The sequence below is a fragment of the Rhyacophila brunnea genome, unplaced genomic scaffold, assembly GCF_057557595.1.
Source record: "Rhyacophila brunnea isolate RB1 unplaced genomic scaffold, BYU_Rbru_1.0 scaffold_3, whole genome shotgun sequence".
Lineage (NCBI taxonomy): Eukaryota > Metazoa > Arthropoda > Insecta > Trichoptera > Rhyacophilidae > Rhyacophila > Rhyacophila brunnea.
In genome coordinates this window covers 52,823,104-52,835,210 of record NW_028232965.1, presented here as the reverse complement: position 1 = coordinate 52,835,210, position 12,107 = coordinate 52,823,104, and the positions used below count along the sequence as shown (strand labels likewise).

Sequence of the window (12,107 nt, the reverse complement as noted above, 5' to 3'; positions counted from 1 at the left end):
ATTTGGCATACCCAACACCAGGTGATAACAAACAGATATCTCAAGGACTTCAAAAGTCAAATTCGAATAATGAAAGGAGTTTTACCTACCAATAAAACTCTTATTATTCATGTTGACTTTGAAGTCCAGGTAACTTCTACCTGGTTCCTTGAGTCATATCATAATGAAGACAAAAGGATCCCAAACTCCATACATAAAAAATTGACGCGTGGGTATGGCCAGTAAATAAAAACGGAGGAATGACCAACGACAAGAAAAAGGAAAATAAATTAGTAGAATATAACCTCACGCGAAGAAGAAAGAGCAAACCCTATCTCAAGGACTTCAAAGTCAACATGAATAATAAGAGTTTTATTGGTAGGTAAAACTCCTTTCATTTTCAAAAGTCATGTTTCTAAAGTCATTGTTCACTAGTAGGCCGCAGGTATACTGACGAATTTCCTACCATTGACATACCAAGTCGATCTGTTGCAGTAATAATGGTCGATGGATCGGCTGCAATAATTTATTTCGTTGGCAACACTAAACATGCGCTGAACTAAAGTTTGTTCCAGCATTTCAAACCAAAATAGTCCAAACGAATCAAACTGGTTCATCCAAAGTTCATCCGAATATCAGATGAGAACCGAAGTTAACAGAAATTATGCGGGAACGCAATTTTATGCCGGCGCTCCATTGGCACGCAAGTCAGACGATTTACAGTCTTCGGACTTTTTTTTCGCGTGGAGCACCCCAGGTCTGCGGACTTTTTAATCCGCAGACCAGGCTCGTTGGATTTCAAACATGTTTGATATTTTACTCGCCGAGCCGCTGAAATTCGTACGTTCACCACGCTTTACCGTCACATTATTTATATCTATGCCGACGGACGACAGCGCCATATATTAGTCTATGAGCGCCATCATTATTTTACTGTCATTCAAAGTGTTCGGACATCGAAAACAACAATGGTAGATCTACGAGTGCATTCGAAAAGTTTCTTGGAAGATTTTATTAGTTGTTTTAAAGACAACCCGTCGTTGTGGAAGACGACAAGAATCGTGATGCCAAGTCCTTGGCGTATGCGGAACTTTTGGAAATATTAATCAAGGTGGACCCGCAGGCAACGGTCAACGATGTCAAAAAGAAAATACAGACATTGAGGTCGGGTTACAGAAAGGAGAGAAATAAAGTAAGGACATCATATCGAAGCGGAGCCGGCACAGACGCAGTATATCTACCCAAACTGTGGTACTATAAAAATTTGGAGTTCTTGAACGACCAAATGGAAGGTACGTGGGAATGCTTTAAAGCTATTTATTATACACGTGCAGATTATGAAATTGTCGTAGCTCTGAAAGTGACATCGCATTAGATTAGCTACTATTAAGCAATTAAAACATACAGCTATGAATCATTTCTAGTCACAATAAAATTACTTATTCTTTGCTGAGGTAGGTAATAAATAATAATAATATATAGGTACGAGGGAATGCTTTAAAGCTATTTATTATACACGTGCAGACTATGACATTGTCGTAGCTCTGAAAGTGACATCGCATTAGATTAGCAACTATTAAGCAATTAAAACATACAGCTATGAAATAATAATATATAGGTACGATCATGGCGGTGGAAGCGCGGCTTAAGCGTTGGCTTATTGAGTCGTGGTCGGGTCCCAGGTTCAAATCCTGGGTCTGACAAGTACACATTGAATTTCAATTTGTGTATGAGTCAGAGTATGGACCTAATATGTTGAGCAAGTGGCTGACATCCATTTCTCGTAAAAACAAAATCTGTCAATACAAACCTCCACTCCGTGGAGGTCCATATTATGATCGGACATGGTCGAAAGAAGAATAAAAGAAATGATCATGAAATCAAAAATCGCTCGAGTTAGGTTCCTTCAGAGACAATCAATAAATCGTCAATCATCAATCAAAATTAATGGTACAGTTTGGTTATGAGGAATACAGCGGAAAACACATTTTGAAAATACCTGATATACTGGATTACACCAATTATACCAATATAAATAATCATATCAATATTAACCGTATGAAGGAATGGGTACTTAGGGGAGAGATAATAAAAAACAAGTTTGAGTATTATGTTGTATTTTAACAATTTACATTTTGTTTTACAGAATCGAGCTCAATATCCAGCATGGCGGACGATTTGGAAAACATGTCTCCTGATGAGAGTTACTCCAACTCGTTAAACAACGAAGATTGTATTGAGGTAAAACATTTTAACTAAACTGTTACATTGGTTTAATTTATCTATTGCTTATCATACTTTCTTGCCATGTGACAGCCCCGGTAGTATTAAAATATTTTTCAAAATCTCCTCGCGCTTTCTTAGCATTGGCAGTCGAGTTCCGATTAGTCGTTGCTTCCAAAGGCGCTAAGGTGTCCTGTAACCTCAGTCCGAGCTCTATTAAACCTGTCTCAGGATTTTCCCTATCAAGGTCATGAGAAGGAGTATAAGAATGTGTTGATTTGCGACGAAGAAAGTTGTGCAGCACACAGCAAGCTAATTCAACTGTATTGATATTTTCAATTTTCATGTTTATTGGAGCTTCTAGCAGCTAAAATGCCAAAAACATTTTCTATAATTCGCCTGGCTCTGCATGTCCGATAATTATATATTATTTTACTGTGATTTAATTGCCTTTGTGAATACGGCTTTAAGAAATCGTTACGTAATGCAAAGGCTTCATCGCCAATATAAACAAATGGCAGTGCATCAGAATTAGCAGTAGGTTTTTTTTGTGCAGGTATTTTTAATCTGCCTTCGTCTAAACGTTTGAAAAAAATAGATTTCTCAGTACGCCTCCATCAGAAATACGTCCATTTGTTCCAACATCAACATAAATAAATTCATAATTAGCATTTGCAATCGCCATCAAAACAATGCTGTGGAAATGTTTGTAATTATAAAAGTGGGAGCCGGCGCCTGCAGGTGGCACGATTGCAATGTGTTTCCCATCAACTGCGCCCAGGCAATTTGGAAATTGCCATTTACTATTAAATTCTTCTGCAATCGTCTCCATTTCTTCGTGCGTATCAGGGAACTGCAACAAAAAATAATCAATATTTTATTTACAGATAGAATATTCGCCTTCAACATCAACGTTGTCGACTACTCCAAGGTCGAATCTCAATAGAGCAACAGAACCCCATCGTTCAAACGAAAAAAATCGAATGATAGCGCCAACAAAGTGTTAGAATTAATCACCGACAAACTAAGCAAGACTGAAGATGAATTTGATGTTTTTGGCAAAATGATGGCCATGAAACTACGATCGATGTCACAGGGACAAAGATTGCTGGCCGAGAAGCTGATGCATGAAGTTGCCTTTATGGGACAAAGTGACAAAATAATGGCAGCAACTACTGTTCATACTCAACCAGTTTATCGTATATTAAGCAAAAATGTACAAAAGCCGGTATAATAAATTAATGTTTTTTGTGTGAATAAATATCTTGTAAAATATTTGTTTTTTTGTTTGTTTTTTATGCCTATAAACCTTAAGGCTTAAGCGATACAACAAATGGTAAGTATTTGAGTTATGTTGGCATACCTATATTATTATGTGGCCTCATTTAGAAATCAAATTCCATGCTTGCTTTTCGAAGAATATGACTAGTATTACAATACATTCAACAGGAATAATTAAGTAGCTTGCTTACAGCCTATATGGAGAGTCCTGGCTAGGTACACAATTCTAACGGTCTATTGAATATTTAGCATGTCAACGATGGCCTTATTTGTGACTATATATATAGGTACCTATCTCAAATGCATCTTGTCTGTCATTCTTATGCTGTTGCCGTCTATGAGTTATATAGGTAAAACAATCCACTAAACGTTCACTTTATAAGACCAACCGACGTCTACTTGTTAATTATATATTTGTAAATTTGCCCAACTTTATTAGATGACATATAATATAATACACACCTTGAAATATTCTCCTTTCAAAACGTCAATAATGACTTGGCAAGTTTCGGGAATTATCTTGCCCAGAGTTTGTCTTCCAATCGCAGTTCTATAATGCAAGTCAGTGAACGTTCCGCCGGCAGTCAAAAATCGCAGGGTTGCACATAATCTATCATGAGGAGAAATAGCTTCCCTCATAATAGTATTTTTTTTTAATAAATGGGGAGACCAAATTATACAGTTCTGTGTATACATCCTCCGACATTCGCAAATAATTGCGGAAATCGCTCGGTTGCAAACGCAATTCTCATATTAAATTTGTGTGGGATAATGTCGTTCGTTTCCTTAACCATTGTTTCACCCAGTATTTGTGTACCCTTTGCTTCGTTATTAGATTATCTGCCACCCAATAACCCAAAAAACACAAAACGTCGGTATCATTTAACGCCATCACGATTTAACTGTCAAATTTACGTATATTATCTATGCTGTCAAAGTCGACGGTTTTACTCGTCAAATTAATAATATACCTCGTTTCGTTGAACGTCTGTTAGCCAGTAGCAGAATGTAGAAAAATCTGAAGACTTATTGTCCTCGGACTTTTGGCTCGCCAATGGAGCGCTGGCATTAGACTACTAAATAGTATTGCCAGTACCTACAATTAATTAAATAATTTATTTGTTTCTAAAACAGCAAAACATGTATTCAAACATCAACTTGTCATAAACATTCATCCTGGTATATCTCGTCGTCTACAAGAACACATAAATTCAATAATTAATTCAATTACATTATTGTCGTATGGATTTATTTTGAATCTACAAAACATAAATAATGCTTCATGTACCTATAAGTTCCTAGGTATCTAATTTATTTATATAAGAAGAAGATTTTTAGAAACTATCGTTGCCCGAACTTTTCCAAATCGCCCACATGTTTTATAATTTTCACATCAATACAATGTGACTTACCTAGAATCCTGATCATTTATGGTAGAATTAACACGCAATCTGTAGTTTAGAATCCGTTACAAGATGAGAATAAAATGACTATAAATTGTTGGGTCTTAAACATGATAATATTATAACGAGATTAATAATAGAACTTTTTGCATATACAATATGCTTGGAATTATGGTATAGTACGAACAAAAGCGGTTTCTTGTTTGCATACTAATTATGAATAATAGGTATTTATCACTAAGCTATAATTTACATAATTCAATGCAACTAGGTACTACCGTGTAAATATTTGATACACACATTGATATGAACAAATGCCGAATAGCTGTTTAGCATCTAAATTTTTCTTAATCCAATAGATATTATAATTTTCATAGGTTACGCAATATAAGAAACAAAATATTTGTACTTACGAAAATAATAAACATTTATCGTTTTCAGGTTAATAAGTCCTGTCTTGACAACTTTCATTTTGACAGATTATCTTTAGTCATTCCGATTCATCAGATAAAAGTATTATAATATATAAATTTCATATAAAACGACTTGATCGTCAGAAGTGGTCACATTATCGCGGGAATATATCGTCACCGTTTTAGCAAAACCATCTATGTGTCACTTTTATCAAAAATGACTTTTAAATACCAAGTCATTCCTTATTTTTTTCTCTATAGGCCAGTAAAATGATCTATGTGTTGGGTAAACTCGCTCCGAAGTTATTTCAAAAAATAAAAAACAGCTATGTGTAAGGTTCAAAAACCACGGTTCACAAAAACAACTATGTGTATATTATAGTAACATATAGATGGTATTTTGATATCGAGAGTGTAATGTTTTTTTACAGTTTGGCTACACATTGTTTGTTTATATGTTATATGCTATGCATTATGGTCTTGCACGACGGCTTGAAAGATGCTTTCTCAAAAAGAGAGACAGGAAATATTCAATAATTTCTGGAAGATGCCTACATGGTCAATAGGGTATAGGCGAGAATTAATTTAAAAGTTGGATAAACAACTACAAACGTCTCGATGACAGTGGCCAATTGAAAGCAACAATGACAAGTAATAAGAATCTGACTGAAGATAAATAATTGGTAGTGCAACCAAAAATCAAAACGGAGAGATTTGTGGAAAAATGTTACATTATGGTTGGATCTAATTCCAAAGTTCCCAGCCATTATTGCAGAGAAAATACCTCCAGGGTGTGTGTGGAATTGTGTTTCCGATCCAAAATACAAATGCATGATGAATATAAAAAATGGTCTCTGGAAAATGGTCATAAAGCAGCAGAATATACTCCAGTATATTTACCACCAAAAAATCAGTATCCACCAACCACGTAAAGATCAGTGTGCCATCACTGCCATCTGCTGTAGTTATAAAATGAAGAATGTTTCAGAAATGGAATACAATAGCCACATTATTAAAAAAAAAAAAAGATGCTAGAAGACCAAAAATGAAATGAAGGAGAGTACCAGAAGTATTACTGGACGGTTAGTAATCACAATGGATCTCCAAAGTGTGCTGCTATGTCCAAAACACAGGCACAAATGTATTATAAACAAAAGATGCAACTACACAATTTCACCATATACATTCTTCATAATGTATCTTCTAATGAATTTGTCTCATCTCATCGAAAGCAGGACAATACAATGAAATAATTCTAATATCGGATGGGTGTGGATATCAAAACCGAAATAAATTATTCGCTACTGCTCTAAGTTATATCTTTAGAGAGAAAAAACATCGAGATTCAACAGCTTTTTCTGGAAAAAGGCCACACCATGATAGAGGCCGATAGTGCACAATATGCTACCTAAAAAAAGTATTTTAAGCCTCCAATATATTCACCATCTGATTATATAGCACGTATGCGGCTAGCAAGACCAAAACAACCTTATAAAATTAATGTCATTGATTTTTAATTTTTAAGAATTATGGATAAGATTAAATCTGGATTAAGTTCAATCAGACCAGGAAAACGAATCGGAGATCCTGTTGTATATGATATTAAAATGTTACAGTATCTACCAGATGGAACAATCTTTTACAAACTCAACTTTATCAGTGCAACCGTTTGACTGCCTTTATAATATATATAATGAATCATTGCCAATATCACAGTCGAAATACATACATCTTCAGGAATTAAAAAGTGTAATAGAGAAAGATCACCACTATTTCTACGATAACCTAACATTTAAACCTGCTAATAGAAAGTAAACGAACTTATAAATATAATATCATCTCACTATTGCATTAATAATTAATAAAATGATATTGCAATTTATCACTAATGCACTATGTATATTTCAACTATTATTTATGTAACAGTTTTTCATGAATTTATTATTATTCACATTTTGATGAATAAATTAAACTATGTGTATTTACAAAACGGTCAAAACAACTTATGTGACATCACAAACTGTATTTTTATTATTTTTGTATTAAAAATAAAAGATTTTTGTAAACAAAATAATAATCTTAGACCATTTTCTGATTATAATAAAGCATTCTTCATAATTTTAATGTTTAAATGTAACATTATTTTTTTATTCAGTTTTATCCTTCTCCTGCACAATTTGAGAAAGTGCACATAGATGGTTTTGCTAAAACGGTGACGATATACAGAAACGTCAAATCTTTTACTACAACCGGTTTTTTACTGCGCATGCGCCATTTGTCAAATTGAAAATTTACCCAATCCATAGACTATAGCCATAGACTAATATTCTATAGTTGTCAATAGTGCTACGTATATTATCTATGGTGTCAACCTGTCAGTAATCAGTTATATAGAATTGACAATTAATAATAATTGTCATTGTAGTACATAAACTTTAGTCCGGAAAGAAATGATAATATGGCGGAAGAATTAAGAAAATATTTGAATCAGCTTCTTGACAGGTATAATGTTTCTTAAATTACATGAAGTCCATTAAATGACGGTATGATTGTTCTACAATATCTAATGTATTCGTGTATTGCCGAACCTCCAAAACAAGTTGTTTTTTTACAACCGGATAATAATTTACGCCTACCAAATAGTTAAGTGATATATTTATTTCTCTACACGATACATCATATCTCGAATAGTTACTCCGGGGGCTTAAAACAAGCTTTGCTCAGTCTAAGGATTGAATTTGGATTGTTTTTATTTTTAACTGATCTGTCAGCTTCTTTCATTATATGTATTTATTTCTTCTTCCTCTTTCTCACCATAATCAACGGTATATTATCTTTGCTAGAACTATAATATTTTGTGGAATGCCTTCGTATCTTTTTATTTCGTGGGAGATGCTTTTTGCTAAATACAGTACACTCTCAGTAATTAGCCACTCGATTATCCAACAACTTCTATAATCCGCCGTTATTTTTACTAGTTGAAAGCACAAAACGAGTGCTTAAAGTCAGACAACGTTATCTACAAAAAAGCTTTTTTTTTTTTTTTTGAGATAACGTTATTTTACATTTACGGCTACATGATAGGCAAACAATGTTATGTCAATCGTTTCTAATTTCTTATTAAATCGTCAGTAAAGTTTAACGCTAACTACATAAGTTACCCTTGTTTTCATATTTTTTAAAAACTACCCCTATAAATTTTAACATCATCATAAGGAAGATAAATGTACAATACACAATAAATTATAAAATATTAACATTAGGTTTTAAATAAACATTTCTCTTGTTGAGTTACAAGAATCTAAAATAACGATTTTTGGCTCTCCTGTAAAGTTGCACTTTTGTAGATAGTGTTGTTTGATACTAAGCCCTCGAAAATCAAGCTCTATAATTCGCCGGTATTCGATTCAGTAGTCCGCCGCTTACAGACAACGCTGATGAGACGGGTTTATTTTGGAAACTTCCTTCATAAAACGTACATTCATCACGAGGAAAGTAATGCACCAGGGAGGAAAGTGTCCAAGGACCGCATCATTTATGCCGTGCTCCAATGTAACCGGGACACACAAAACGAAGCTTTTGGTCATAGGGAAAGCCAGGAATCCTAAGCCATTCAAGAATATCTTCCTCACTGGTTATGTCACGTGATTTACTGTTTATTATTTATGATACTAGTTAAGTGTCTAAGTACCTATAGTACGACAAAATCTTTTTGGCTACGTGTTAAAACTGTGAACTAACATGCTCCGCCCATTTTTAACCGCAATTCCATTATAAACTAACAAGCTCCTCTCATTTAGTAGACAACAGCGCCTAGAAGCGTTGTTGCTTGAATAAGAAAAAAGATGTTGTCGTACAATAATTGGTGTTCTCGCCGACAACATTGAAAAATTATCCACACATATGGTTGAAATTGCATGTAAAAAGTCCAAGCTTTGTGAAGTCAGTAGGTACCTACCAGCGCTGGCGGCTTAGCACTTTATTACAATAAAAAATTCTTTTGTAGTTTATGAATGCCATGCATGTTTCGGGTAGTTTTATGATGGTTTTCAGATTTTTTATGTTCTATGCTCAAATAGAATGTGGCGCGAAAAATGTTATATAATGATATAACGAATAACGCTTATAATGAGAAAATTCAGTTGGTCCCATCTTCCTCGTAATAACTATGTTAGACTGAAAAATATTCGTGCCGAATGACATGTAACCATCGCAATCCAGGCGTTATAACTTTTCAATATTAAATAGTTCACATGATTATTAATCATGCCATGATTAACTAACTTTATGCTCCGTTCACACGTGCATGGATTTATTGTTGACAGTAAGTATTATCGTAGCCATAACAAGAAATGTATGAGTGAAAATTTATTATCCTGCAGTTACAAGCTTGCATGCATGAATCAAAAAAGTTTGGAAGCTTCTGAATTTTCATGCGACAGCAGAGATTTTTTTGATCTGGGCCTGCAATAAACAACTTCTTTTGTAGTTTATGAATGCCATGCTTGTTTCGGGGATTTTTACGATGGTTTTCAGATTTTTTTATGTTCTATGCTTAAATAGAACGTGGCGCGAAAAATGTTATATAACAATATAACGAGTAATGCTTATAACTATCAAATTCAGTCAGTCCCATCTTCCTCATAATAATCAAGTTCGACTGTATATGTAAAATATAAATCCTAATGCATAGATTTTTTTTCAGAGTGAACGGTTTGCACTGCATTCTCATCACCGATCGTGATGGAGTCCCACTCGTGAGAGTTGCCACGGAAAGGGCGCCTCAGCCAGCTCTCCGGCCAAATTTCATTTCAACATTTGGAATGGCCACCGACCAAGGGAGTAAACTGGGATTAGGCAAAAACAAATCTGTAATCTGCATGTATTCAAACTACCAGGTATGTATATAGACCAACTTCTATATCTACGTTACGTCACATGGTTTTTGCGCGCTAATACTATTATGTGACATTCTCTTTGCATGTTGTTGACTTGTCATAGCAGACACTATCTCTGGCACTATTGAGAGGAATAACAAACGTTTCATTTCTGTTTCTCCTCAAAATACTTCTACATTCGAAATAATCCTCTTCGTCTGGTCCCGCAATGGTTTAGGCATATTAATATTAATAAAACTCCACGCAATATCGAACATATACTGAATTATGGGTCTCCACAGCCTAGCTATTCACTTCGTGAACATGAGTATCATTATTGCTTTCCCTCCACAAATTGTTTAATGCATAAAATATTTTATAGACAAAAAAAAACTTCTTCTATTGTATTTAAAAGCACCTAAAGTATTTTATTATTTATAGATAGATACTCCAGAGATAGAACATTTGTTTCAGCAAGTGACATGCTATAAAAATTTGACTATAATTTGGACAATTTTTGTCAATTGGAATAAGGATATAATTTAGGATGATTTAAGCTAATTTCACATAGGTTGTACGCATTCATCGTTTTTGACTGTTAATTTTATGTTTCGCATAAGGCAATTAGAACCATCCATTGGTCGGCCCATGGTATGTGGCATAGAAAAATAAATCACTTACATAGTGCATCAAATTCATAATTTTCTGTCTAATTATATTTCAAACGCTTTGTCCTGCCTGTTAGCAATAAAGTTCCAGGGAATTTTTTACAAAATTTCATACTCAATATTGTTTTGTTTCATTTTTTCAGGTGATACAGATCAATAAACTGCCGCTCGTGTTGACTTTTATCGGCAGTGATAATTGTAACACGGGACACATAATGTCCCTCGAAGAGCATATTGATCCGCTACTTAATGATTTGAAATTGGCGGTGACTGAATCATGAAAGTTTCTTTCAAACTACTTTTAATTTTATTGTTATAAGATAATATTTTACAAATTACTTAGTATAAAATTTGAAATCTATATATTAATTACTATGTTTTTAATCTAGAATAAATACTGAAAAAATGTAAATTTTTAAATCAATATTATATAAAACAATTTACATATTGTTTTATTAAGCCATAGGTAATGAATTTAAAATTTGTGTGGAGCAAATATAAGAACATCTTTGGTGGATAAATAAAATAGTTTTATAAAATTTAAGTTGAAATATTAATGATATTGTGACTGTCAACGGATTAAAAAGATATTAATTATCTTGTAAGCTACGAAAAATTTGTATTATTTTCACTAAGATAAAATATTAGATTGTATTAAATTTTTAATATATACACGTCCATCAATAAAAAGTTCTGTTAAAATTGTTTATTAAGGTGACGCATCAGTGAAACGCCAAATAATCTTCAACTGTACGCGCGACGAAATTTTGGACTCGCTGCCATTCAGTGAGAGAATGTTGACCCAGGAACACGTCACTTTGCTGCGTGATGGCGACGGGTCAATTAATTCTAAAATCGTGTAAAGATGACTAAAAACGTTACCCATTTACTTTAAAAAGAAAACATGTCAATGAATATATCATTATTGTTACTAATAGAACAATAAACAGAACATAAAATGGACGTATGTTGGATTTATATGACAAATAATATTTCGTTTGACAGGCGTCATTTTCACCCGCCACCCGCAATCCGCGCATCGCCTAGCAACGATCTTTATAGACCGTGCCTCAACTAATGCATGGCCTTAAGAAAAATTTACAGTCTCAAATCTGCATGTAAAATATTGACACGATTGTTAGAAAAAACACTTTAACATAATCCGTGTTTTCTTGTATGTAGATATTTTAACTTGCTAGAATGTTATGTTTACCACCAAAGAAATGTTTTGTGAAGAAATGAATTGGTTTTATAGAATTTCTG

At 33.8% G+C, this 12,107-nt stretch overlaps 1 protein-coding gene across 1 annotated transcript; it reads left to right on the top strand.

Moving 5' to 3' along the window:
- Window positions 1-7,654: 7,654 nt before the first annotated feature.
- Window positions 7,655-11,287, top strand: Lamtor3 (Late endosomal/lysosomal adaptor, MAPK and MTOR activator 3). Its single transcript, XM_085953382.1, has 3 exons — window positions 7,655-7,801; window positions 10,005-10,197; window positions 10,988-11,287. The coding sequence occupies exons 1-3, from the start codon at window positions 7,758-7,760 to the stop codon at window positions 11,123-11,125; spliced, it is 375 nt and encodes a 124-aa protein (XP_085809508.1). The 5' UTR covers window positions 7,655-7,757; the 3' UTR covers window positions 11,126-11,287.
- Window positions 11,288-12,107: the final 820 nt, after the last annotated feature.

Excerpts from the sequence above, each read along its gene's own strand:
- Lamtor3 (XM_085953382.1), top strand. The coding sequence starts at position 7,758 with ATGGCGGAAGAATTAAGAAAATATTTGAATCAGCTTCTTGACAG. Across the intron at positions 7,802-10,004 it reads TTGAATCAGCTTCTTGACAG|AGTGAACGGTTTGCACTGCA; the intron begins GTATAATGTTTC and ends ATTTTTTTTCAG. Across the intron at positions 10,198-10,987 it reads GCATGTATTCAAACTACCAG|GTGATACAGATCAATAAACT; the intron begins GTATGTATATAG and ends TCATTTTTTCAG.